Source organism: Canis lupus, chromosome 6, assembly GCF_048164855.1.
Source record: "Canis lupus baileyi chromosome 6, mCanLup2.hap1, whole genome shotgun sequence".
NCBI lineage: Eukaryota > Metazoa > Chordata > Mammalia > Carnivora > Canidae > Canis > Canis lupus.
The window spans coordinates 60690130-60716996 of record NC_132843.1 but is presented as its reverse complement, the minus strand read 5'-3'; the positions used below and the strand labels follow the sequence as shown (position 1 = coordinate 60716996).

The 26867-nt window shown below is 50.1% G+C and overlaps 2 protein-coding genes across 12 annotated transcripts in view; one reads left to right on the top strand and one right to left on the bottom strand.

The window, feature by feature from the left end:
- The window catches only part of ABL2 (ABL proto-oncogene 2, non-receptor tyrosine kinase), a 115223-nt gene extending 105023 nt beyond the window's left edge, over nt 1-10200 (top strand). For 5 of the 9 annotated variants that reach the window (XM_072830808.1, XM_072830810.1, XM_072830812.1 and 2 more), the window contains one exon: nt 512-10200. In XM_072830808.1, the coding sequence (XP_072686909.1) occupies nt 512-2235 (1724 nt within the window). In that variant the 3' untranslated portion in view covers nt 2236-10200. The remainder of the gene's footprint in view (nt 1-511) is intronic. The other 4 variants (XM_072830813.1, XM_072830815.1, XM_072830816.1 and 1 more) reach the window with 1 other exon arrangement.
- A 2300-nt stretch (nt 10201-12500) lies between these two features.
- On the bottom strand, nt 12501-25272 carry TOR3A (torsin family 3 member A). 3 transcript variants are annotated; one of them, XM_072830822.1, is made up of 6 exons: nt 24994-25272; nt 24060-24173; nt 23179-23444; nt 21231-21409; nt 13860-13984; nt 12501-13378 (listed from the first exon to the last, which is right to left on the bottom strand). In XM_072830822.1, exons 1-6 carry the CDS (start codon nt 25250-25252, stop codon nt 13128-13130), a joined length of 1194 nt encoding a protein of 397 aa, XP_072686923.1. In that variant the 5' UTR covers nt 25253-25272; the 3' UTR covers nt 12501-13127. The 3 variants fall into 3 exon arrangements, with proteins under 3 accessions (XP_072686923.1, XP_072686924.1, XP_072686925.1); XM_072830823.1 differs by having other exon boundaries at nt 13197-13374; XM_072830824.1 differs by lacking the exons at nt 12501-13378; nt 13860-13984 and adding an exon at nt 14944-16762.
- Nucleotides 25273-26867: the final 1595 nt, after the last annotated feature.

Genomic DNA, 26867 nt, shown 5'->3' with positions numbered 1-26867 from the left:
TTTCCAGAACCTTGGGGTTTGATCCTTTATTTCCACTTTGCTGTCCGTCTTCCCCAAGGAGAGAATGGCCAGCATTAAACCAGCTCCTGCTCTTGTCCTTGGTTCTGGGGTGCCAGCGTCGTTAGTCCTGATCTCTTCCGTCCGTTCTACTACTTGGCTTCTCGCCCTGTTTCCTCAACTCTCCAATCTCAGACAGTTACCTCTTGACAGTTTCTGGGAAAAACTGCTTCATTGAGCCTGATAGATGAGGCCAGGGCATGCTGTAGCTTTTAGAGAATAGACAATAGCCAAGGTGAAAGCCAGCACGTTGTTTCTTCCCAGTTATATCACATGTTGTATTTGTAACACTCATCGGTGTAAAATGATAACATATTTATTAATTTCTTCTGAGTCCTACTAATACCTGACATTTAAGAGATACTAACAAAACTCTTATAGTTAACCATAGTTACTCAAGTGTAATGGAATCACTGTTTGTCTTTAACGTTACTGATTGGCCATTTCTTATCAGGGTTCATTAGAGGTGCACAGGCCCCTAGTGGGTCCCCAGCACTGCCTCGAAAACAAAGAGACAAGTCACCCAGCAGCCTCTTGGAAGATGCCAAAGAGACATGCTTCACCAGGGATAGGAAGGGAGGCTTCTTCAGCTCCTTCATGAAAAAGAGAAATGCTCCCACACCCCCTAAACGCAGCAGTTCCTTCCGAGAAATGGAGAATCAACCCCACAAGAAATATGAACTCACGGGTAACTTCTCATCTGTTGCTTCTCTACAGCATGCTGATGGGTTCTCTTTCACTCCTGCCCAGCAAGAGGCGAATCTGGTGCCACCCAAGTGCTATGGGGGGAGCTTTGCACAGAGGAACCTCTGTAATGACGATGGTGGCGGGGGCGGGGGCAGTGGCACTGCTGGGGGTGGGTGGTCTGGCATCACAGGCTTCTTTACACCACGTTTAATCAAAAAGACACTGGGCTTACGAGCGGGTAAACCCACAGCCAGTGATGACACTTCCAAGCCTTTTCCAAGGTCAAACTCTACATCTTCCATGTCCTCAGGGCTTCCAGAGCAGGATAGGATGGCAATGACCCTTCCCAGGAACTGCCAGAGGTCCAAACTCCAGCTGGAAAGGACAGTGTCCACCTCTTCTCAGCCAGAAGAGAATGTGGACAGGGCCAATGATATGCTTCCAAAAAAATCAGAGGAAGGTGCTGCTCCAAGCAGGGAGAGACCAAAAGCCAAACTTTTGCCCAGAGGAGCCACGGCTCTTCCTCTCAGAACCCCCTCTGGGGACCCAGCCATTACAGAGAAGGACTCTCCAGCGGTGGGGGTGGCTGGAGTGGCAGCTGCCCCAAAGAGCAAGGAGAGGAATGGTGGAGCACGACTTGGCATGGCTGGAGTCCCAGAGGATGGCGAGCAGACAGGCTGGTCTTCTCCAGCCAAGGCTGCAGCAGCCCTCCCAACCACTCACAACCACAAAGTGCCAGTCCTTATCTCACCCACTCTGAAGCACACTCCAGCTGACGTGCAGCTCATTGGCACAGACTCTCAGGGCAATAAATTCAAACTCTTATCTGAGCATCAGGTCACATCCTCTGGAGACAAGGACCGACCCCGACGGGTAAAACCAAAGTGTGCCCCACCCCCACCCCCAGTGATGAGACTACTGCAGCATCCGTCCATGTGCTCAGACTCCACGGAAGAGCCCACTGCCCCGACTGCAGGACAGCCCACGCCAGAAACACAGGAAGGAGGGAAGAAGGCAGCTCCGGGGGCAGTGCCCATCGGTGGGAAAGCTGGGAGGCCAGTGATGCCTCCACCTCAAGTGCCTCTGCCCACATCTTCCATCTCACCAGCCAAAATGGCTAATGGCACAGCAGGTACTAAAGTGGCTCTGAGAAAAACCAAACAGGTGGCTGAGAAAATCTCAGCAGACAAAATCAGCAAAGAGGCCCTGCTGGAATGTGCTGACCTACTGTCCAGTGCAATCACGGAACCTGTGCCCAACAGCCAGCTGGTGGACACGGGACACCAGCTACTCGACTACTGCTCAGGCTATGTGGACTGCATCCCTCAAACTCGCAACAAATTTGCCTTCCGAGAGGCTGTGAGCAAACTGGAACTCAGCCTGCAGGAGCTGCAGGTGTCTTCAGCTGCTGCCGGGGTGTCCGGGGCAAACCCTGTCCTTAATAACTTATTGTCATGTGTCCAGGAAATCAGTGATGTGGTGCAGAGGTAGCCACTGTGAGCCTCAGGGGAAGATGCTCACATTTCTGAGGGGAGAGGGAAAGGGGCTTGTTTTCCTGTGTTCTTGTTTTCAAAAAATGAAAGACTGATACTTGAGTGTGTTTATGTGAAGTACCTCAGATCTCTGAGTTCTCACGTTTACAGGTTCATCTCAAAAATAACAAAAAGCAAAACACATAGGACAGGGAAATGAAATGGGGGCAGAGCAGTGGTGGACAGGATTGGAAGCTGCCCTGGAACATCAGGGAACATGTGTCTGCCAGGCCACAGAGAACCCAGTCCAATCCGTTCTTACCTGGGATGATGTGTGGTGGGTAAACAGGGCTGCTCTGGGCCAGGCTGCAGGCCTGTGTGCAGACTGTGGACTGGCCGGGGTGCTCACTCCGCGCCCCACAGAAGGGGACTGACTTGGGGCTCCAGGAGGTACTGGCGGGTGGTCACGTGCCACCTCACCTAATGAATCGGGTGGGAGTGAAGAAGGGAAAGCTGGGAATGTTACCGAGGGGAACCTTTCCTTTGAGGCCATTGAAAGCAGCTGTTTCTCCAGAGCTCACCGCCATAGTCGAAGCTGCAGGTCAGCCTGCGAGGGCATGCTCCCATCCTTTTTACCATGGGCATGTTAATTGGTGCAGGAAGTAAAGAATGCTAGGAAGTAGTCAGGGAGATTGAAACTTCCTCCTCACATCTCCACTGATGAGCAGAAGTCATTTCTCCCCCTCATAGGTTATTTCCTAGTGGACCGGGATTTGGTTTTTAGCTCGCTGGTGCCCATCTATAAATTGTAGGCATAGGGGTCTCCTTCGTGGTTCCTCTCTGCTCTCTTCCGGGTGGGCCATCTTCCTTTATATCTGGCAGTATTCAGGGCATTAATCAATGTTGATATGGAAAACAGCGGTCACGTACAGGCTCTCTTGGGAATCCTTTTCTGATGCCGTGCCCCTGCAAACCGACATACTGGCCAAGGAATTAAGCAGCTCTGCATCTCTTTATCGGTTAACATGCCAGGGAAGGAGGTCTCTTCTTGGAATCCATTGGCCAGCTCCAGAGGTCTGTGACTTTAAGTGTTCTTGAGAAGCTGATTTGGTCCCAATGGCCATTTCTCTGTACTTTTCACCTCCCTCATCACCGTAGACCCAGGCTAGGTAGGGAGGAGGAGAAATATTCTTTCACTCTCCGTGAATTTCAGATGAATTGCCCCCAATTACTCCCACCTACTCTTCTCCCTTCACATAGCCCCTTCCCCCTCATGGTTGTGCTTGTCTGTAAATACTGTACTGGGAATACTCTTTGATATTTATTTTGTCACTTCACCTCTCTTTGAAGAATGCATAATCGAAGGGGCAGGTCATTTCAAGGAAATACTGATTAAACCCTAGAAACATAATGACTTAACCCCAAAATATGTTTTGCCTTTGAAAACTAGGCCTTTTCCTATTTAGTTATAGTTATGGAAGCTAATTAGGATCATATTGAACTGAACCTAAGCAGTTGGATATTATTAATATTCTTGATATCAGGTCTAATCTTAATACTTCATTCTCTTTTTAAAGCTTTATGACCACCACCCCTCACCTGCCCATGGAGAACCTGATACAAAAGAATAAATAATTTTTTCCTCCCAAACGAATATTAGCTTAGGAAGATAGGAGTTGAACACTGGTGATCTGTGAGTTTTCTTCCTGCCTCTGTTATCGTTCCACTGTCAAGCCACAGCCCCATCTCTTAATCTGTTAAAGGAAGGTAATGCTACATCTTCTCCAGGGTGTTTTGCGAATAAGTGTATAGCTATCCCTTTGAGAGCCACTTCAGTGCAGCGTTGTTGCGTTCAATGGTTTTCATTCTCTTCTTTGCTCAGTAGCAGATAATGGAAATGTGGAACTGCTGAGATGATGCTAACGGGGCTAGAATACTGAGGAGGCAAAACTATGTTTTGGACAGCGTTTGTCCTCTCTGAGGAGGAAACTGAGTTTTCATTAGAAAGAAAGGAAACCCTTGATTCTTGCTGTGGCTGCTCCAGAGGAGGTTCAGGCCAGGAGGAGGATGAGAAGGGAAGAGACAGTCCTGAGCTTGGCAGGGCTTGGGTGAGCCCTGACTGTAGGTTACCTACAGGATGCAGCACAGGCAGTGAGCAATCTGGCTGACCTTCCCTGAGTGGTCGGTCGAGAAGACCAGAGTTCCCTTTAACCTGGATGTCGGCCCATGGTCCTCCCACCTCCTTCTTCGCCACTCCCCTTCATCAGTCATTTCCATAAACTTGAAATTGTTTTAGCAATTTGCCTTTTAAGGGTGGGCAGGGACAGCTAAAACTTTAGAATATTATGCTGCTTTTTAAGTTTATCCGTCATTGTGGGATGCAATTTGAGGGATTAATTATAATTGTTGTTTTTTCAGGGGATTTTTTTTTTTTTTTTTTTTTTTTTTTAAAGCAAGGGATCTTTCCTTGAGAGCTCTGAAAATAAGCCTTGGGAGGAACACTACTGAGTGTATGTAAGCTCCCTGGTTCTCTCACCGCAGAACAGTTTTGAGGGTGGGGACTGTGTCTCACTCAGGGGCAGCACCTGGCTCTCTGTCTTGCCTACAGTAGGTGCTCACTAAGTTATGAAATAAATTGCTTTTGTTCAACACTGTCCAGAGCGGCATTAACTATTGTAGCACAGCCCGTCCACATGATGCTTGAACTGTGTGACTTCAGTATTGAAGGCTCAGGGTTCAGGTGAAAGAGGCACTGTCAACTCACTATAAAAGTATCATTTAGATTGCTCCTTTTTCTAATTGAAAAGGACCAGATTTTTTAAAGTAACCTTATATAAATTTAAAAGTTTTGAGTTCACAGCAGAGAAAACTGCTCAAGACTAAAAGCATGACCTGTCTAGTTTAAAAGCAAAGCAGGAGCAAAAGCCCTTCTATGAGTTGTTGACAACTTTCTAAAGTGGGTATATATGCCTACAGTGGGCTGTCTCAGCTTGAGTCCTTTCATGTACAGGTAATATGATTTCAGCTTCTATTTCTTACCCTAAAATGCAGTGTTTTGTGTAAAATACATCTTGATTGTGCTTTACATGAAGTATTTTCATAAAAGGCTTTGTGTAAAATTAAAGCATGTCTATTTTCCTACAGACTTCCATTGTGATTTTCAGAGATAATAGCCTTAAAAAAGATTGGCCCTAAGAAATTTAGTGTTTTTCCAAATGACCTCTGTTCATTGATATCATTAGAGTAGAGATCCTTTCCCAGTTGCATTTTGGGGTTTAAATTAGAATTTTCTTACAATTCAGTTGAAAATTGGCTGGTAAGATAGTGCCCAGTTAATAAAAGATGCTGACTTTGCTAAGGCATAGCCCGTGTTAACTAAAGTCATGGAGCTTTTGAGTTTCAAAGGATACAGTATAGCTGGTGACTAAGAGTTGAGACTCTGAAGCCAGTCTAGAAGGCAAGTCATTTAACCTTCCTGAGCCTTAGTTTCCACATTGGAAAACAGGGATGATAATAGTAACTACCTCAGGGTTGTTGTAAGGATTAAATGAGATAATGTATATAAGATTCTTAGCTCGAGTGCCTGGCACATAATGAGCACTCCATACATGTTCAGTGCTACTACTATTATTAACACTTAGTCTAGTGAGTCTTAGCCAGGGATGTGCAACAGAATCTCTGGAATTTAACAAACAGTCTGATGTGTTGGCTCATCCCAGATCAGAATTCCCAGTGGGGTGAAGTCTCAGCAAGTGTATTTTCCAAGAATTCCTCCAAGTGTTTTAGACATTCAGCACTGCCGGAACACCATTGGTACCCCAACCCTTTTCTTCATAGCTTCAGAAATTGGAAGAGAGGATGGTGAAGTTACCTGCCCATTATCTTAATTAGTGGCAGAGTCAAGGCTAAGGTCAGGTCCCTTGACTTTCTGGTTGTGGGGTCTTTCTGCCCTTACTGCTGCCTTGTGAGACACTGCCAAAAAAAAAAAGTGGCTCAGATAGACAATCAGCCTGCACAGTGCCGCACACTTTCTAAAGCACACACACACACTCCTGGCACTCTGACCTCGAGGGCCTTGAATGTTGAATAATGGCAACACTAGCAAAGCAGGCATTCAGTAGAGCTCAGTGATATAAAAAAAAAAATGTATGGGGTTATTCTTTTGGACAGACCTCAGCAACACAGCAGTGGTCTGTACTTTGCTATAAAGAAATATCAAGTTAAGTTTTAAAAAAACCTAGTCCTACATTCCTTTTTCTTAAAAACAAAATGACTTTATTCCATATCATTTTAATGGCTATGAGGTAATGTATATGAAAGCACTTTGAGGAAAGTATCAAATGTAATTTAACTGTAAGGTTGTATTATTAATGTCTGTTTAGAAGATCAGACAGTTAGATGCTGATTGACTAATCACCCCCGTGACTTACCACATTTGTAAATATGAAACTGCTAAATGAATATGTGCAGGTATAGTTAAGTGTTTTGCTAAAATTGTGGCTCAGCGCCGAATAACTTCAGAAAACTACGGACCAACTTTCTGGTTTAATTATAATCATTAAAAAATAGTAATATGTACTCCAGAATAAAGAAGCTCTTCCAGGGACCTTGACTCAGGAAGAATTAAAGCCCTCTTCTTAGCCTTGAACACTTGTCCACAACATGTTCAGCCATTTAGCATCCTAACATGGTGGGAGCAGACTCTTACTTGTTAATGTTGACAGTGTCTTTTTAACCGATGTCCAGCGTGGTTTCGTTGGGATTTTTTGGGTGGGGAGGGGACAGGTGGGATTGGATGGCCATACAACCAGTGCACTTTGGGAATTAGTTTTCTAGGATTTCCTCCCGTTAGAAATGAGCTTGACATTCATCATCTGTATGTGCGTGTTTTTCCTAAAATGAGTAGCTAAACACAATTTGCCTATTAGATTATAAAATACCCCAGAGTAAATTGCATTGGTGGCCACTTTTGAGTTCTAGCTACACTGCATTCTGACCTCTCCCTTCCAGTTTTAGCTCTTGTTGTCATTGTTACTGTCTGGCTATGCTTCCACAGGAATTCAGATTGAGCTGACAGGGTTGTCTGCGTTTTTGTTCATAACGATTTTTGGGTTTTATCTCGCTTGGCATTAACTTGTTTTACCTTGGTTTGGGATCCATCTCTGTTTCCTAAGCATTTATTACAACCAGTTTTCTTATGTAGATGGGTCTCTGGATGGAAGTTTCTTCTTATGAATTAATAGACCTCCAGCTGTCTATATCTCTGTCTCAGCTTCTGTCAAGCCAGTGGCTCAGTTCTTTTGTAAATGTCCGCTTTGGATTGGGATGTGTGGGAGCAGGAAAGAGAGAAGGAAAGGCAGCTCCAAGGGACCTATGCCCTTCTGACAAAGGCAGGCAAAGGTAGCCCCACAGATGCCTGTACGTTCTGTGTGACAACCCAGAAAACCGTTTGCTGGCCATAGCCCTGCTAGTCAGAGAGGAGAAGCCTTGGGCTGGTTCGAAAGCTTGTCCCACTCTTAACAGTTAGGATAGTTAAATCTTTTGGAGAGAGTTCCAGTTTTCCAACTACCAGAATTTTAAAAAATGCAAGGTTTGTTTTTTGTTTTTTTTTTTGGTTTTTTTCTGGCAAGTGCCTCCAGTAACAGTGATTGCTGTTACCTGCTCTGTTCCAGCCAGAACTTCACTGCTATTCCCTGTCCTCCTGTATTACTGGAAAGCGTGGGTGGATTTCAGGGCTGTGGAATGGGCCTCCTGCGCAGAGCATCTACCCAGATGACTGTCTTGGCTCCAAGTCTGTCTTATGTGAAGTTTACTGCAGTGTCCAAAAAGAGGAGTTTCTGCTCTGGGGCTGCTGTTTCTCATGCCATACCAGAGGTGTACATTTCCTCTTGAGATAACACATATATAAGATGATATTTCCTTCATTTCTAACTCAGTATCCTAGATCCATAGGACAGGACATTAGGGGAGGCTCCACCTTGTGATAATCAGGGTAAGAAGATTGCATGCTTCCCCCTGAGTGAGGAGGCCAAAGCAGGTCATCTTGATTCTAGGTCATTCAGAGGATTGTGCCTTCAGAGATGGGTTTTGTGTGTTGCGGAGGAGAGACTTGTAAGCTGGGTTGATGTTGCATGATGAGTGAGCTAGAACTGGTAGGTGGGTGGCGGTGGCTCAAAGCCCTGGTCGGTGAGAATCCCTGCTTGAGATGTTCCCCACACACATGGTGTGTGAGAGACTGCACTTTTCTCCATCCTGATTGGTGAGCTGGGGGAAGGCTGTTCTAACTGGCCCTTCCCTCCTTCCAAGAGCATTTCTTTGCTCCTATGTACAATTACGAATTTGAAATTGTTTACCTCTTTTAGAAGAATTACATCCTTTAACTTTCCCACTGTTGAGTACACATACTGAACACAGTAGCAAGGCCCTGGAGCAGCCCATGGTCACAGATGGCATGTGAACTGATGTAACCTGCACATCATCTCAAGGAAGGGCTGTCTCCATTAAGTCAAAAGCTTAGGCCACTTTGTCCTCAGATCGCGCCCCATACGTGCCCTCAGTGTCTGTTCTGTGAAATTCTTGGTTGTTTTACTCAAAGGAGCAAGTTTCTGGGTCCTGCATGTCACTCCAGACTACTGAGCTATAAATGCAGGACTTGAGGTCTGGGAGCATTCTGGTCAATTCTTTAGGACATGGTGGAGGTGAATTGTCCAGTGCTAGCAGGCTTTAAGAAAGGAAATAGAAAATTTTATCAGAATAGGAATTTTAAATCATGTAATTAAGCACCATAAACTTGAACTGGAGAATAGGACTTCTAGTTAGTAAAATTTTCACATGTAGGGATAATTTTCATCAGTTGTGTAACACAACAGTAACACAGGTATGCCAAATAAATTTATTCTTGATTCAGAAGATATTGCAGGATCCTGTAGTGCTTTAGTGTCCTCACTGGTGAATCCCAGATACTGTTCTTCACAATTCAGAGGTACCATACCATGTGTTGAAAGTGGCAAGAATGCCAAGAGACTGAGAGGTTTCCGGTAGCTGAAGGCCAGGTAAGCCAAGCCTGCCTCCATTTCGACAAGCCGTTTTTCACTGTGGCCACTGTTCTTGGGATTCCGTTATGAGAGAAATTTTCTGAGATCTTGAGAAATCCCCTTGATTTAGGGTGATTGTTCTTCAGAGAAATTAGTATTCAGAAACTAGAAAGGACAATGAGGTACTCATCTTAGAGTTCTTTAGGGCATATGTTTGAAAACCTTCAGATCTCAGATCTGTAGAGAAGGGTATGTGTTATGTCCACGTCTTGTACATACACCGTTGTCGTGCTAAGAAAGGAGAGGAGTAGGTGAAAGAGGAGTTACCCAGATCTTTCCCTGTGGTGAATAGAAGCTGTGCCCTGGTTTGGTGTGTTTGCCATGAACAGGCTGATTGAGCTGTTTATGCATCCTCAGAACCCCCGGTCTCCTGGGCGGACCCCACACTCTTCCTCTTTGCAATCCGATTCTGTAATGACTATCAGTGGAGAAACCCAGTTTTATGCTTGCTTGACAAAAACAAGTTGGAACATTTCATGGTGGCTGACAGAACTTTGCCCTAAAACATAGGATTCTTTAAAACTTGTTTAACATTTATACCAAAGGTCACGCTCTGCAGGTGTATGCATGGTGGGTGCACACGGGGTGAGGCCTGGTGTGCACTGCGGAGGGGACACAGTGAGACAATATGGGATTTAACTGAAAACACATCAATCATGGGTCACACTACCAGTGTTGTCAGGTATTTGTTCTTGTAATATATTTTCAGGTGTTTTGTTTTTCTAATTTAATTCTCTCACCCTGTTGTCTGACTGTGAACTGCTAACAGTGTTAAACTTGATGTAAATAAACGAGGCCCTTGAAAGGGGAATGCTGTCTGCCTGTTGTCTCACAAGGCTTGCCAACTTGTGTTTTATTTTAAATAAAGGTTGCAATATTTTATTGGCAAAGTAGGCTTGTGATTGGAGTGTTTCTCCCCCAATTTTAACTGAGCGGGAATCTGCAGAATTTTTCTTTCTTTACAATAAGATAGAAGTGTGTGAGGTAAAGAAGCTGGTTTTAGCAACATCTCTCTGACACATTCTTTAGCATCTCCTCCCGGAGGAGAGAATACTCATTCTTCAATGGATTATGCCTTTTGGAAACGGCTAAAGGCAGCATCTGGAGCCCAGCAAGTACAGACGGTGGGTAATGTGTGTACATGCGTGTATATCTGGCTAACATAAGGTGAAAAGAGAGCCTTAATTCTCTCAAAGTCTATTCTGAGGACAATTCCAAATAGGTTCTGCAAAAGTTTAAAGCCAAAGTAGCATTAACAGAGCACATGTAGAATGTCACAGAGAACGTTCTACTCTCGTTTTGCTTACTCTTCAATTTTTTAAAAATGTGAGTCCTTGCTTTTAGAAGTGCCGTTGTGGTTAGGTAGCAGTAGGCTGGGTTCACCTGGCACACAGGTGCGGTCCCGTTGGAAGAGCTGTTGAACATCCGCTAACACAGCTCCTCTCGCTCCCCCTGCTGTCCTTTCCTTTTGCCCATTTTTGGTGTAGGGAAATCTTATTTTTGAGTCTCCTGAGGAGAAACTTCCATTGTGATTTTCTGCCTCTTTTGCATTATTTGTAACATTCTGCACAGCTGAGGCTGTGTCACTGGCTGCGGGAAAGCATAGGAGCTGGAGCCGGAGTCAGACTGCCTGGGTCGAACCTCTCCAGTCCACTGACTAGCTTGGTGACTTTGTGCAAGTTTTTTGCCCTTTCAGAGCCTCTGTCTCCTTGTCACCACAGTCATTGTTAAGACTGACACGAGGTAATGGCTACAGGGCACACGGGGCACATGGTAAGTTCTCAGACGGTGAGTACCTAGAACAGACTTCAACCGGACTGCACAGACTAGCATGGAGGGAGAGGCCCCTGCCTTGGCTTGGAGTATGGGGCCAAGTGACAGCAGTTTTCTTAGATTGTACTTTATTAAACACCCAAGCTCTGAGTCCTAAGCACTTTAGAAAGATGACTTTGTCTCATCCTCATAGCAGCTTTATGAGGGAAGTACAGTGATGCTCCCTGTTACAAAGGTAGAGAGCAAGGTTCGGCTGCATTTCGTAGCTTTCTGTGGTCTCACGGGGCTAAGTCACTGAGCCACAGCACTGCGGTCCAGGCAGTCGGGCTCCAGACAAGTGTGCAGAACCATGGCGTTCTGCTGCCTGTCCTCGTCCCTGAGGTATAAGAGGGTCAGACCCTGTATTTACTACATCAAACATGGCACACCAGTGCTAAAAGGGTGTCAGCTGTTGTGTGGCTCTGAAACCTGAAGAGAGTATATCCTTTTAAAGTATATTATTACGTGAGGCGCCTAGGTGGCTCAGTTGGTTCAGCCTCTGCCTTAGGCTCAGGTCCTGATCTCAGGGTCCCCAGGGTCCTGGGATCAGGCCTCTCCCTCTGCCCGCCCCCACCCAACTTATGCTTGCTCACGCCCTCCCTCAAAATAAAATCAATTAGTGTGTACTCACAGAGTGTAGAGCAGGGGTAGTAACAGCATCAGGTGGCCTGCATCTTTCCGAGATACTCCAGACTGAGACAACGAGCTCGTGGCTTAGACTGCCCCCCATGTTACTGTGCAGTGAGGCTGAACTTGCTTCTGTCCCGCGGGTGGTGAGAAAAGTTCCTTTCATCACATATTTGAAAGTTGAGCACATAATGTGGCTCAGGCTAGATACACCCTGACCTCGAGACACTTGGGTAAATGAGTCCGATGAAGGGCTAAACGGGAGGAACGAGCCCAAATCATTGTTTTTCCAGGGCTAAAGGTAAGAGGGTTGGGGAGGGCTTTAATGAAGAGGGGATACTTTAGGTGATGACAAAAGTAAGAGCAGAGACCCCTGTGCAATTCCAAGAAGCAAAAGTGAAGAACCGAGAGAAGGGAAGAGACACGGAACACACCCCATGTGTCTAGAAACACAATGTACGCGTTTATACGTGGCCATTCAAACCTCAAAAATGACTTTCTGTTTTTAGAGCTGAGAGCCCGGGAGTGACGTTTTCACCTAAGAGCAATGTGCTGTGAAAGCCTCTTCACCCAGTTCAGCCGACTTCCCGAAGTCGAGTGAAGTGAACTAGCAGAGCAGGTGGTGACCCCGTCAGCTCTGTGAGCGCCAGCGTGCACCCCTGTCCTGGCTCCGCTGTCAGTATGACCCCACTTTTGGAATTTCACTGAGTGAGCATGATTACCAGGTCTCAGTAAGAAAGCAAGCCGAGGGTTTTAGAAAAATACAAAATTTAATCCTTACATGTGACACAGCCGTGTCAAAGCCCCTAGCTTAAATTTTTCTTTTAAATCTACAAGAGAACAAGTCTTAACCTACACTGACCTGTGTATATATTCTTCCTCCACGTACCCTTTCTTCAGCCTGAGGCTCTTTGCTGATCTTCTGCTCACGGACAGAAGCTGCTCAGCTTCCCTTTGGCGACAACTTGAAGCTGACCCACCTGCCCTGCAAACCTGAGGTGCACAGCCTGCCACTCGTAAGCAGAACTGAATTTTCCCTTTCCTGTCAGCAAGGGTCCTCCAACCTCAGGCCTCACACCCAAGTCCAGGCATCTGCAAGCAAGAACTGAGATGCTAGTAAGTCCTTGGGATTTATCTTGCATGTGGTTTTCTCCAACCACCTGGCCCGCATTTTGGAACGTGGCTCTTTAAGGCACCAAGTGATTTAAAACATTGGCTCTGCTTCTGATTGAAGGCCTTCCTTTTTATACACCTTCTGTGTGTGACGGCTGGAGGCCACCCCGCCCCTCCTGCCCTCCTAGTCCCAGACAGTGCCCTGACAGGCCCCAGGGTCCTGTGAGCTGAAGGCAGGCAGCTTCAGGAAGTCTTCCTCTAGCCCTCAAGGCAGGAAGTAGTTAATTCTCTGGGAAATAGATTTGCAGCCCTGAGAAGAGAAGAGTTGTTCCTCCTTGGGGACATACACCATCATCTTGGCAATTTGATCCAGTGCCTCTTCTGTGTACAGGAGCTCCTGGCTCAGGAAAGCGTCACGTGCACACAGCCTCACATGGCGGTACTCCAGGGGCAGGAAGGGGACGAAGAAGTCAATCAGGTTCTCCTTGACAAGACAGCTATGGCCAAAGCCACTATCTGAAACCAAGACCAGAGTTACATGACGCCTACTGGGGCTGACCCCAGCTGGAGTTTTAAGGTGTCCCCAACCCTAAAGCCCGTGTCAAGAACTACCCAGCACTGTCTCCTGTGGGAAAGCGTGCCGTGGCTAACTGAGAACATGTGCTGTAGGTGAAGTGGGCCACTGGGACACTGACTGCAGGTTTACAGTTTTGTTCAACAGCAGAAGGTGGAGGCATGAACCACCGAGCTCACAGACGCTCTTGCTCAGGGGTCCACAGGCTTCACAGACCACTGCCTGGGTTTCCAGGGCTGGGGCAACTACCCTCAAAGCATTTCAGGAAAGGAGTTCAGCTCTCTCAGTCCTTCTCTTGTGTCTGCCTGGAGTTGACAACGAGCATATGGTGTGTCCTGCGTGTCTTGTCAACCTCAGAAGCCGACATTCCAACACAGACACGTCACCAGAGACTTGGCTTCTGTGTGGCCAGGAGCCGCTTACCTGTGGACTGCTCGATCTCGGCCCGAAGCCGGGGCACCAGGTGTTCCAATTTTATTTCTTCCCGGGACCCTCCGGCCTGAAGCAGATTCAGAACAGCCTCATTGACGATATTGCCGCCAAGGTTACTGAAAGAGACAAGGGCTTGTTAACAAATTTGATTTTTATATTTAGTGACACTGACCACTGAAGCCACTGCACAGGTGATGGGGCTTCTCCGGGAGATCTTGTCCGAATCCAAAGTCTGCACGGAAGATGCTGTTCTGTCTTGCGCCCTTTTGACACACACACGCGCGCACACACACATACACACACACACACACACACACAGGCTGTGCTAGGTGCACGGAACACCGCAATGGTAGGATGTAGTTCTTTCCCTTGACTTCTGTGGGGAAGGAGAGGCTTGTGACTCCAGGACTGCAAAGCAGCCACTACGGTAGGAGCACCTAAGGCCCAAGGAGAAGACTCAAGAGGGAGGATGAGGCTTCTGAGCGCAGCTGGGCAGCCTGTGTGTCCCGGCAGGGATGACTAGGAGGCCTGAAGGCAGGTGCAGGCCCGTGGGCTGTGAGGAGGCCTCTGTGCCACATACACAGGAGTTAGCTTACGGGCCACAGAGAACCACTGAAGGGGTTTGAACTTGGCAGTGTACGGGTGGAGTGACCCTCATTCTAGGGCCGCAGGGGTTGGACCGAAGAGGCGTGGAATGGGTACAGAAAGCAGATCAGGGAGCTTTTGGCAACAGTCCATTTTGAGAGGTAGAAGGATTTAAGAATTGGTTTAGGAGGCCCAACTGCCAGGACCCTGTGACTGATGGATGGGAGAAGCAAGGGAAAAGAAGTCCTCGAGGCACACAGCATTTCTTGTGAGCTGCCCCCAGCTGCTGACAAGTGGTGGGAACGTAGAAGGGTGCTGATGAAAGCTTGGATCTACACACACGAGTGTGTTATGCCGCCCACAACCTCTCTAGGGGCTGTGATGTCATTAGGCCACTGGAATTATGAGGCCAAAGCATAAGAGTGAGGACTGGGTTAGAGAGATGAAAGAAAACGAAGACAAGAGAAGAAATCAGGGCTGCCTTGCTTGGTTTCTTGGTTGTGAGTTCAAGTCCTAGGTAGGGTGTAGAGGTGACTTAAATAAATAAAACTTAAAAAAAAAAAAGAGAGAGCCACCCCCAGGGAAGCTGGGAGGAAGAGGTGGAAACCTGGGGCTGGCAGCACTTCCTCTGTGCTCCTCAGAGGGAGGGAGTAGCCCCATTCCCTCCTCAGGAAGCTCTGGCTAGCTGACACCTGCAGGTACGTAATCCATTTACCTGCTTGTTTAGCACATGTGTGTGTCCTGTGTGCCAGGCTCTGTGCGAGGCTCCAGGACACAGGAACTGAGTGGTTCTCTCCCTGCCTCCGCCAATGGATGAACCAGGACTGCCTGGTGCTCCAGTGCATGCCTCCCTCCCCTAGGTGCCTGTGTGCCCCTCATGTTCCCAGGGGACCGGAGTCCCAGCAGGAGAGTCCAGGAGGGACAAGTTCAGCCAGACTGCCCCTGACACCTGCATGTAGGGAAGCTGCTGCCCCACATGCCACGAGTGACCACAGTTACATCAGCTGAGGCAAGAGCCGTCCCCTGCCAAGGGATTGCCCCATCTTGCATTCCCCAAGGGAGGCATGGGCAGGTGCACCTGTGGATGGGCTGGAGGGCAGGCATCCGGGGAGAGGAGTGGGATGCACACATTCAGCCCCAGGACAGTGCGCTGCAGTGTTTAGCACAGTGCATATCCGGTGCTCAATAAACATGGACTAAACAAACCGACTCCTCTGTCTATACTGTTTCCATCTCCCTTCTCAATTTCTCCTCCATAGCCTGTGTCGTCTTCATCTTTGTGAGGGGTGGCTCTTATCTCCCCCACCAAGACACCGGGATTGCTCCTTTAGAGAGATGTGGCTTTCCCGGAGCACCTCCGTTCTCCATATCCTCCCAGGTCACCAGCTGCCTAGGTGTCTGAAGTACCTCTGGAGACCAGCAGTCCCCTGGCTCTGGAACAGGACATGTCCTCTTCCAGCCTTTAGCCCTAACATCCCAAACGAAGGGGACTTCAAAGGCCTCTCCAGAACTCTTAAACCCTAAACCTAATTTGCCAAGTCTTTCTTAAAAGAACAGATATAAACACCCAATTATTAATCAGAGCCTCAGTGTCTTCATTTGTAAAATAAGAGAATTGGACCAGACCCCTTAGGTCACCTTAAATTCAGTGGTCAAAAAATACATATTTTGGGGCACCTGGGTGGCTCAGTTGGTTAAGTGTCTGCCTTCGGCTCAGGTCATGATCCAGGGTCCTGGGATAGAGCTCTATGTGGGGCTCCCTGCTCAGTGGGAAGTCTGCTTCTCCCTCTGCCTTTGCCCCTTCCCACCAGCTTGTGCTTTCTCTTTTTCTCTCAAATAAATAAAATCTTAACCAAATACACATTTCTATAAGCATCTTCCACATGCTGGGGTACAAGGCCTTTATTTTATTTATTTTTATTTTTTATTTTTTTCTTAATTTTTTTACAAGGCCTTTGATTCCATGAACAATTTACATTTTGTTTTTTCTCTCAATTCTTCAGAACTCTTTCTATTCTTTCCCTGATATCAGCCCAAAGAGAACAGACATTATTTACCCTTTCCCTTTACTGCTTCACTGAGAAGAGGACAAGAGCTCTGATCTCCAGAGTTCCAAGACCCCCTCCAAGAACATTTTTTTTTTTTTAAGATTTTATTTATTCAGAGAGACAGAGACACAGGCAGAGGGGGAAGCAGGCTCCATGCAGGGAGCCCGATGTGCGACTTGATCCCTGGACTCCAGGATCACACCCTGAGCTGAAGGCAGATGCTCAACCGCTGAGCCACCCAGGCGTCCCCAAGAACATTCTCTACTTGGCAGAAACAGATAAAAGTCATCAGCGTTAGTGTAGGCCCTCGACCTACTGCCCAGGATACCCTGCTTCAGCTGCTGCCTCCTCCCTCCTGCCATCACATGCCACCACCATGGCAGCAGGACTGCAGAGCCACTAGCACCCTACTTCAAGCAGCAGGTTTAGGAGTTTTTTCGGGAATGGACTGCTGGCCTTCAACTAATGGGACTTGTTCCCACCAACAGTTCAAATTAGCTGTGTTTTTCTTTCAAACATAAGAGTCCTCAGCACACGGGTGAGGCCACTGTAGAAATCAAGCCCGGAGACTGAACTACTGTCTTCCCCGACCCATCCCTAGAATACAGATGGTCACCGATTTAGGATTTTTCTACTTTACAATGGTACAAAAGCAGTAAGCATTCAAAGGAATCTTTTAAGTTTTGATTTTTTCCTGAGCTAGTCTGATCCTTCCTCATGATGCTGGGCAGCAGCAGGCAGCCACGCCATCACAAGGGTCAACAACTGATACCCTTACACCATTCTGCACTCACACAACCATGCTGTTTCTGTCAGTACGACGTTCTATCAATTACATGTGACAGTCAACATTTTGTTATAAGGCAGGCTTTGTGTTAGATGATTTTGCCCAACTGTAGGCTAATGTGTGTGTTGTGAGCACTGGAGGCTAGGCTAAGCTATAGTGTTTGGTGGGTTAGCCGTGTTAAAATACATTTTCAACTTACAACGTGCTTATTGGGCCATAATCCCCCTGCAAACGGGAAGATCTGTACCCAGAAACCTTCAGGACTTACAAGTAACTGCTCTCTGCATGCTGGATGGGATGGCGCTGAGCCACGTGGTCTGCCTGGCTGACCCGAGGGCTCTGGGTGGTGGGCACCCGGGCCTGTCAAAGACCACTGACTCTCCAAGGCCGGCACAGTGGAGGACACATCCTCATGTCCTTGTCACAGGTGCACATCTTCCCCAGAGGCTGGCGTGGCCTTTCCATCCCCCACTGAGCACAGGCCCACAGGACGTCTTTTCCCCTGGTGGCTCCCTCCCCAGCCTCCTGTCCATTCACTGGTGACAACCCTGCCTCAGACAGTGCATGAAGGCCAGGTCACTGGGGGAAAGGCAGGGTTAGAGGGGACTAGGACACTGCCCGCAGGTCAATGACTAAAATACCACAAAGGCAAACGTTTGCCTAGAGACTACAAGGTCACCCGGGTCGCATTAGGAAATGCTGGCACAGGCAGGGGTGAGGGTTTTCGAGCTGAGAACCCAGTGGGAAATCAGTGCCCTGGCACTGCAGCTCAAGTTGGGGAAAGGTCAGCTTCTCTCTGCTTGTCTTTTCAAATCACCTCGGGGGCACCCCCTCCCTGATGCTGAGCTCCTACACGGCCAGTAAGCACACACAAATCCCAGCAGGGAGTCTCAACTGGTTCCATCTTGTCTTGTGGGTTCACAATGACACAAGATCTGCCTCCACTCCTTGCTCCTCGACATGTTCCAGACATGTCCAAGCGAGGGGAAAATCCAGACTCCCTATCTTTCCACCTTCACAGGGTGCACACAAAACTGAAGCAAAGTCCCTACCAGCAGGGACAGGCCTGTCACCAGTGAGAAGGGGGCTGCGGGCAGAGGAGCAATTGATTACTCTTCCACTCTGAGGAAGAAGTGGCTTGTGAAGCATTTTGGGCTGGGCCAACAGGAAGGCAAACTTGACTTCTAACAGACCTTGGGCAGGACTTTCCCATTTGAAGCCACCACAAAAAGACAGGATTGAACAAGCTGATTTCTCAATCCACTTTTTACAAAGCCATTGCCAGAGCTTACAGACATGTATATGCAAACATATGCAAATGTTTGCAAATGTACGCAAAACTGAAATACTGTATAATGGTTAAGTGACGAGTCCTGCATGGTCAGGGTGCAGATCTCAGCACAGGTGTGAAAGTATAAGTGTTTCATTCAACACATCATACCCTGGATTTTAAGCCAGTGACTTTGACTTCCTCTTGTGATCAGAGGAGAAACAGACCTACCAAGGCTGGAGAAAGAACCGGCCATGCTGGACTTAGTGGGACACTATCATCCAACTGGGTCTACCTTGGGAATTTTCAAGGACAGTTTGTACTTAATTTTCAACAAATGTGCTGCTTTGAAAACTTAATGCCCTTTTAAGAAAGGACTCACAGTATATGAATTATATTCTATATTACAAAACCACAATAATCAAAATAGTATGGTATTGGCTTAAAAACAGACACATAGGGCAGCCCCCGTAGCTCAGTGGTTTAGCGCCGCCTTCAGCCCAGGGCGTGATCCTGGAGTCCTGGGATCGAGTCCCACATCAGGCTCCCTGCATGGAGCTTGCTTCTCCCTCTGCCTGTGTCTCTGTCTCCCTCTCTGTGTCTCTCATGAATAAATAAATAAAAAATCTTAAAAAAAAAAAAAAAGACACATAAATCAGTGGAACAAAATAGCCCAGAAATAAACCCATGCATAAATGGTCAATTAATTTGTGACAAAGGAGCCAAGAATATACAACAGGGAAAGGATGGTTTCTTTAATAAATGGTGTTGGTAAAACTGAACACCCACATACAAAAGAATGAAACTGAATGACCACCTCACACCATGCACAAAAATTAACTCAAAATTGAGATGCCTGGGTGGCTCAGCGGTTGAGCATCTGCCTTCAGTTCAGGGCATGATCCCAGGGCATGATCCCAGGGCATGATCGGCTCCTGCATTGGGCTCCCTGCCAGGAGCCTGCTTCTCTCTCTGCTCTGTCTCTGTCTCTCTCATGAACAAGTAAGTAAAGTCTTTAACAAACAAACAAAAACAAACCTCAAAATGGATTAGACTTGAATGTGAGAGCTGAAACCATAAAACTCTTCAGAATTAGGCAGTAAGCTTTCTGACATCAGTCTTGGCAATGATTTTTTGGATTTGACACCAAAAGCAAAAATAAGCCACGGGATCACATCAAACTAAAAAGTTCTGCATAGCAAAGGAAACCAACAAAACGAAAAGGTAACCTACTGAATGGGAGGAAATATTTGCAAATCATGGATAGATCCTCTATTCAGAGGATCCGAATAGACATAAAGGAGACATATAGACGGCCAACAGGTAGATGAAAAGATGCTGAACATCACTCCCCATCAGGGAAATGCAAATCAAAACCACAATAAGATACCATGTTAGAATGGCTATAACCAAAAAGATAGGAAGTAACAAGTGTTATTGAGGATGTGGAGGAAAGAAAGGGAACCCTTGTGCATGGGTGGTGGGAATGCAAACTAGTGCAGCCACTGTGGAAAACACTGTGGAGGCTCCTCACAAAGCTAAAGGTAGAATTACCATATGATCCAGCAGTTCCACTTCTGGGGATTTATCCAAGATAACGAAAATATTCAAAAAGATATACGTGCCCCTATGTTCACTGTAGCATTTTTGACACTAGCCCAAATATGGGAACCATCTAAATGCCTACTGATGAATGGAAACGAAAATGTGCTACACACACACACACACACACACACACACGGGTATTTCATAAAGTTCCATAAAACAATGAAATCTTGCCATTTGCAACAACTACCTTGAGGGGGTCATGCTAAGTCAGTCAGAGAAAGACAAATTCCGTATGATCTCACTCATACTTGGAATCTTACAACAACGATGATGACCCAAGCTCACAGATACAGAGAACAGATTGCTGGTTGCCAGAGGCCGGTGGCGATAAATAACGAGTAAGTCGGGGGATGTAGAGCACAGCCTGGCGACCGTAGTTAATAATGCCGCATGGTATATTTGAAAGCTGCTAAGAGAGTAGATCTTGAAAGTTCTTATCACAGGAAAAAAGCTGTGTAATTATGTATGATGATGGGTGTTAACCAGACTTACTGCAATCATTTCATAATACGTGACTTACGTATTGACTCACGTACCACACCTGAAACTGATGCTGTGTGTCAATCATACATCAAAAGAAAAGACAAAAAAAACCCTCAAGTGCCCTTCTAAGAGGGGATTCCTAGTGTGTGAATGGTCCCTCCCTGGGGGGGGGGGCGGGGCGGGGCTATGCACCCTAGGGAGTATGAAGGGAGCCTCAGCACTTAAGACAGCCATGGAGAGGGGGGAGGATAGATGACGGACAGCTGCTCTCCTCAGGTGGTCTGTCTGCGATGGGGCAGGGGAGGGGTGGGAGGCAGAGTCCTTCCAAGGGCCTTGGCGGTAGGATCAGGGCAGGACCCCAGAGACCTCCGGCTCCCCACCGCTGCTACCACCCAAGCAATGAGGCTTGTGTTTTCTGTACTGGAGCCTGTGTTGGGTTTCTCTTGTGAAAGAGGGTCTGCGGCCTGGGAATGCGTGGAAGCCCTCCTCGTCAGCTGACTTCCAGGTCACAGCTGGCATACCTGGACAGAGCGTTCCCCTGCCCCTTCCCCAGCCCTCCGGACTACTGTTCCTGACCTCACCTGAGAAAAAGAAAGATGGTTTTCCGGGACTTAGCCCTGTGGTTCTCGGGAGCCTGGCGTTCCAGGTGTGGCCGGAGGACCTCCAGCAGTCCTGGATGCAGCTTCTCGGCTTCATCGAAAATGAACAGGGTCTGGTGGCAGCGCTCCTGCGTCTTCTTGATCTGAGTCGTTAGCTGCTCCTGCAGGGAATACAGGGAACAGGGGAAGTTCATTCCCACCCTCCAGCCCTGAGGGCCCTGGCTGGGCATCTGGAATGGATCACCTGGGGTCCTATCTGAGGACTATCAATCCAGACCTCTGGGGGTGGGCCTAGGGCTCACATCTGTAATGAGCTTCCAGGGTGATTCTCATGCACCCTGAGGTTTGTGGAGAGGAAGAGGGCTTGGCTGGCCTTGGAAACAGGCCCCAGCCTTAGCTGTGCTCCCTGCCATTCCAGATGAGGTCCCATCCCAAAACAAACGTCCAATCACCCTCCCTAGGGGTAGGAGTCAGGCTCTAATATAGGGGAGGTAGGCAGAGCAGGTGCAAGTGCCTGGACGTGGCACAGTCCCCCGTCTGGAACTCCCAGGAGCAGAGTGCTCCCTAGCACCCGGGCTAGGCTGAGATCTCAGGGGAGAAGCCTGGGTGAGACCTGTCTGGGACTTGGCTAACTGGCACCTGGGGTACCCCACCCCAAGCAAGATCGCTGAAAGCTCTCAGCTGAACACATGCCGCTCTGCCGGCTTCGCCAGGAGAACAGGGCCAGCTCCTGTGCCAGGTGTGGGTGTCAGCAGAGAACACACTCTAGCCACCTCTAACCTTCCTGATTCTGACCCAAATGTGTGTGTGTATGAGAAGATGTGCAGTGGTGAGAGACAGCGTGCACACGTCAGTTCTCACAGCGGGGCAGCTGAGATCCACAGCAGTTCTGCACAAAGCCAGTCTGTTCTAACTGGGCAGGCCTGGCTGACTAGTCGCCAGCCACCAGCCCTGAGGACGCTTCACCCAAACTCTGCCCTCCCACACCGCGCGGCGGCTGCCAGGTGACTCAGGCAGTCTCTATCCTCGGGGGCTTACGTCATCTTCCTGGGTTAATGCACCACGGACAGTGGGCCCGCAAGCCAAAGAGAGATGTGTTGACCTCTGTCCCACTGCAATGGGGCTTTGGTCATCGTCTGGCTTATTTGAAATACTATGTCTCTGAATGGAAGGAACCCAAAATAGCAGAGGCGGCAAGGACAATTTTTGTTCATCTACTTGTTGGTCACTTGGAGAAGACATGGAAAACCTTACATGCTATGGCTTCCTTTAAAAAAACAAACAAACAAACAAAAACCACAGGATATGGGCACCCGGGTGGCTCAGTCCATTAAGCATCTGACTCTTGATCACAGCTCCACACCCAGTGTGAAGCCTGCTTAAGATTCTCCCCCTCTCCCTCCCTCTCACCCCCCACCTCCACCTCAAAGCAGAATATGCAACTTTTTCACTAACATTAATCACAATGATATAAAACTTGAAGGAAGCACACCAAAATGCTAACCGTGGTTGTGTCTGTGTGTGGCGATAATGATCAGGTTTTTGCTTTTCTCTGTTCTACATTTCCTGCAACATTACCACTACTTCTGGAAGGGACAACTAATGCGTGGATTTTCTGTTTAAGCTTCGTCTGGTCTCAAGCACGGCCGGTAAGGAGACAGAGCCCAAGACACGTGGTGTTTGAATGTGAATCTTTCCTCCCACATGTGAAGGCCCTCATCTCTGTGGAGTGGGTGTCTCTGAGGGTTACAGGTCCCATCACAAGGGCCACCAATCCCTATGCCCACGTTTCTCTGAGGCCACTTCCTGGCAGGGCAGGGCTGATTTCAAGGCTTTCCCTCCAGTGCCAGAAGCCCACAACTCGGGTTGTTGGAGCCTCTTTCCAGCCCCAGTTGTGCCGGCAAAGCTCCCCAGCACTGGCCGGCCTCACCTTGTACAGGTCCACGTACTTCGGGTGAGGAAAGTGGAAGGTGGCGATGAACATCTTGACACAGTCACTCCTCTGCCCGTCCCGGTACAGGTTCTCTGCCAGCAACCGCGCCACGAAGTTCTTGCCTGTGCCAGACCAGCCGTGGAAGGACAGTGCCAGGGCCTTGTCTGGCCGGGGCAGCTCCAGGTAGCCCTTCACTGCGGTCAGGACTAGCTCCTGGGCCAGATGCTGGCCGTGCAGTCGTATGCTCAGGTCCGATTCTAGGCCTAGCAGCCGGGAAGAGGAGCCACGGTGAGGTGCATACAAGTGCCATCCCCACCACCAGGCTCAGCAACGGCTGAGAGACCGGGTACCTCTGAACATCTCTGGGTGGAAGGGGGCATGGGGGGGGGGCGGTCACCTATTCAAACTGCCTGGCCTCAGAATAAGAAACCACTGGGCAGACCTTGCAGCCTGGAGGGATTCAAAGGCTACTTTGGAAGATCGGATTTAGGCAGAGAAGGGAATCACCTTTTCCAAGGGTCCTGAAGACACCCCAGAATGGTTGGCAGAATCCTGCCTGGAGAAGGAACCCCATTCCCCCGGCCCATGAAGGTGCTCCCACCCAGATGTTTCAGGACCCCCCAACTGCTTTGTGGGGATCCCCTCACACAAATACATTCAATTCAGCAAACACCTGTCGAGGACAGCGAGTGTGTTCCAAGTCCTCTGCTAGCCCCTCCTTCCTTCCAGCTATGAGGTTACAGGGCTTGGAAACGGGGGCTCCGGGAGCCACAGTGGGGCACGGAGGATGTGCTGTCGGCTATGGGCAGGATGATGCAAAGTCCCTTGCACCCTGGCAGTGCCCCTGGCCCCAGCCTTAGGGCCACGCAAGGTCCAACCTGTGAAGTTGTTGGAGATCCTGCAGTCCTCACTGTCGCAGCAATCCTGGAAGCTGCAGTACCACGAGGTCAGGATGGCCAGGTACTGCTGGCCCAACAGGGGAAGGCTCCAGCCTGGAAAGGTGGGAGCTGTGAGACCGGGACGGAGCCTAGAGCCTCGGGGAAGGTGGACACTGTCTCCCTGCAACCAAGCTGAGCAGTTCTTGTCCTTGTCCTCCCTCCAGCGCTACTCCTCCCTGCTCTTCCCTGGGCCTTCCTCACACCTTGCGGGGGAATGGGCAGGAGTGGGCACCCCCAACTTTGAGTTGGGAGATGGCCCTTGTTAGGAGTGCAGCTCCCTCAAAGGTTCAACTTACTCCACTAATGTGCCTCAAGCCCTGCGCCACAAGCCCCAGGCCCGCCCACGAGTTTGCGGTCCGGCAGGGAGGCGAACAGCAGCTGGTGATGGTCCTTCCTCCTACTTGCTTTGACTTCCAAGACCACGTGACCACAGACACCCCCGGGGCCTCGCCGTTCTTTCGTCAAACGCCAATGTGAGTACCCTCGGCGTTAGCAAAAGAAACGCAACACCACAAAAGCCACTGGGATTTAGAAATCTTCCGATGTAAATGAAAGATGTTCCCGGCGCCCCGCAGGACTGCATCCCCCAGCACGAGGGCCCTAGAATCATCCCCACGGGCTGCGAGGAGCCTCCGGGGTCGCCTGGTCCTTGGCAGCGAGGCGACGCCCCGCCCGCCCGCCCCGCGCGTCAGGGACAGGCTGCGGGCCTCCCGGCGCGGCTCGGCCTCCCGGCTGCGGGGGTGCGGGGTCGCGTCCTCCAAGCCGAGCAGCCGGCGCGGAAGGGCAGGCCCGGCTGGGGCTCGGGGAGGTGTGGGCCGTCCGGGGCCTCCCCCGCCCCCGCCCCCCCCCCGCGGAGCCCGGCGGCCGCTCTCACCCGGGGGCGCCTCCGCGTCGCGCTCGCAGTCGTCGGGCCACACGCGGCAGCGCAGGAGCGCCCAGTAGCGCCGGGACAGGGCGGCGGCCGCCCTCAGCTGCTCGCGCAGGCCCCGGAGCGGCTCCCGGGCCCCGTCCGGCGGGCTCGCGTCGTCGCGGGCTCCCGGGGCGCCGGGCCGCGGCAGGAGCAGCAGCAGCAGCAGCAGCAGCGGCAGCGGCGGCCGCAAGGGGCGTGGGCGCAGGGGGGGTGGGCGCGGCATGGCCCTCGCGCCGCCCGGCTCTTGGCGCTCCCGGGCCCGGGCCGGGGTGGGCGCCGCCGCCGCCGCCGCCGCCGCCGCCGCGGGAAGCGAGGCCCAGGCCCGCCCCGAGCCCGCCCCGAGCCCGCCCCGAGCCCGCCCGAGGCCGCTCGCAGGCGCCGCCCAGCGCCGGGGCTCGCTTCCGGACGCGCGCTCGTGCGCGGAGCGGGCGGTCGCCGGGAGGGAGCAGCCGGGCCGCCGAGCGCCCCTCCCGCAGCCGCCGCTTCCGCCCGGCCCCCCCCGCCAGGCCCAGCGGGGCGGGCAGCCGCGTGGCGGCGGGCGGCGGGCGGGGGCGGGGCTGCGGGACAGCGCCCGGAAGGCCGGAGCCGAGTGCGGCCGGGCGCCCGCCCCGAGCGCCGTCTGCCCCACAGCGGCCTGCCGCGCGCTCGGCACACCCGGAGGGGCTCGGGGCAGTTTTCCAGATCCTGAGGGACCTCCCCGTGGGGCCGTGGGGCCGGACTGTGGCGCGGGCGCGGGGGCTCCGGGCAGGGCGCTGCGGACAGTGAGACCGGGCGCGCCGGGCCTCAGCACCCTCGGGCGGGGGCCGGGGCGGGGGCGGGGCCGGGGCCGTGTCCGCCCGACGCTCCCACAGCAGCAGGAGGCGGGTCGGCACGTGTCGGGACGTGGTGCGGCGAAGCCTCGCAGGAGGTCCCTTCACCGGCACCGCCCCAGGCCGTGGAGCAGGTCACAGGGAACACACTTTTGTGCTTATTCGGGACCAGAAAACACGGACTCCTATTCCGTGAAGGGGCGTGATCGGCAGCCCAGCATAGCGATTCAGACTCCTGCGTCTTCTCCGTGTGGCCTCGGCCTTATCTGCCCCACGCCCGCCCGACTCCCCACCCGCCCGATGGCCTAATAAAGCAGCCCCTCGACGGGGGCTGAGGGTTAATGAGCTCGTTCAGTTACATGCTGATTTTTATTATTATTGTTTTAAGGATTTTATTCATTTATTCATGAGACACAGAAAGAGAGGCAGAGGCAGAGGGAGAAGCAGGCTCCACGCAGGGAGCCCGACGCGGGACTCGATCTCGGGACCCCAGGATCATGCCTGGGCCCAAGGCAGGCGCTAAACCGCTGAGCCACCTGGGGATCCCCCCATGATTTTTATTATATACGCCCCCTACCCTGGATAAGGCTCTGGATGGTCTACACAGGCTTAACTGACTTATAGTAGCGATGCTTACAAGTGAATCTATGGTGATCAAACTAATAGTAACACTAGTTTCTTTTAAAACCCCAAGTTTAGGTAAAACTTTACAAGTTTTACTCTTAACTTTCATGTAGGACTAACTGCTAATTTCTGCAGTGTTCTGATCTGAATTTCTTAGGATTTAGTGGTAAATAAAGTAGGTAGCTGGAAAAATCTTGGACATTTTGATTTCAAGAAGACGCTTTCTGGGCAGCCCTGGCGGCGCAGCAGTTTAGCGCAGCCTGCTAAACCCGGGATCCAGTCCCGCGTCGGGCTGCCTGCATGGAGCCTGCTTCTCCCTCTGCCTGTGTCTCTGCCTCTGAATGAATGAATGAATGAATAAATAAATAATAAATAAATAAAAATATTAAGAAAACGCTTTCTTTT

Excerpts from the sequence above, each read along its gene's own strand:
- TOR3A (XM_072830822.1), bottom strand. The coding sequence starts at position 25,252 with ATGCCGCGCCCACCCCCCCTGCGCCCACGCCCCTTGCGGCCGCCGCTG. Across the intron at positions 24,174-24,993 it reads CGACGCGGAGGCGCCCCCGG|GCTGGAGCCTTCCCCTGTTG; the intron begins GTGAGAGCGGCC and ends CCACCTTTCCAG. Across the intron at positions 23,445-24,059 it reads GATCTCCAACAACTTCACAG|GCCTAGAATCGGACCTGAGC; the intron begins GTTGGACCTTGC and ends CCCGGCTGCTAG.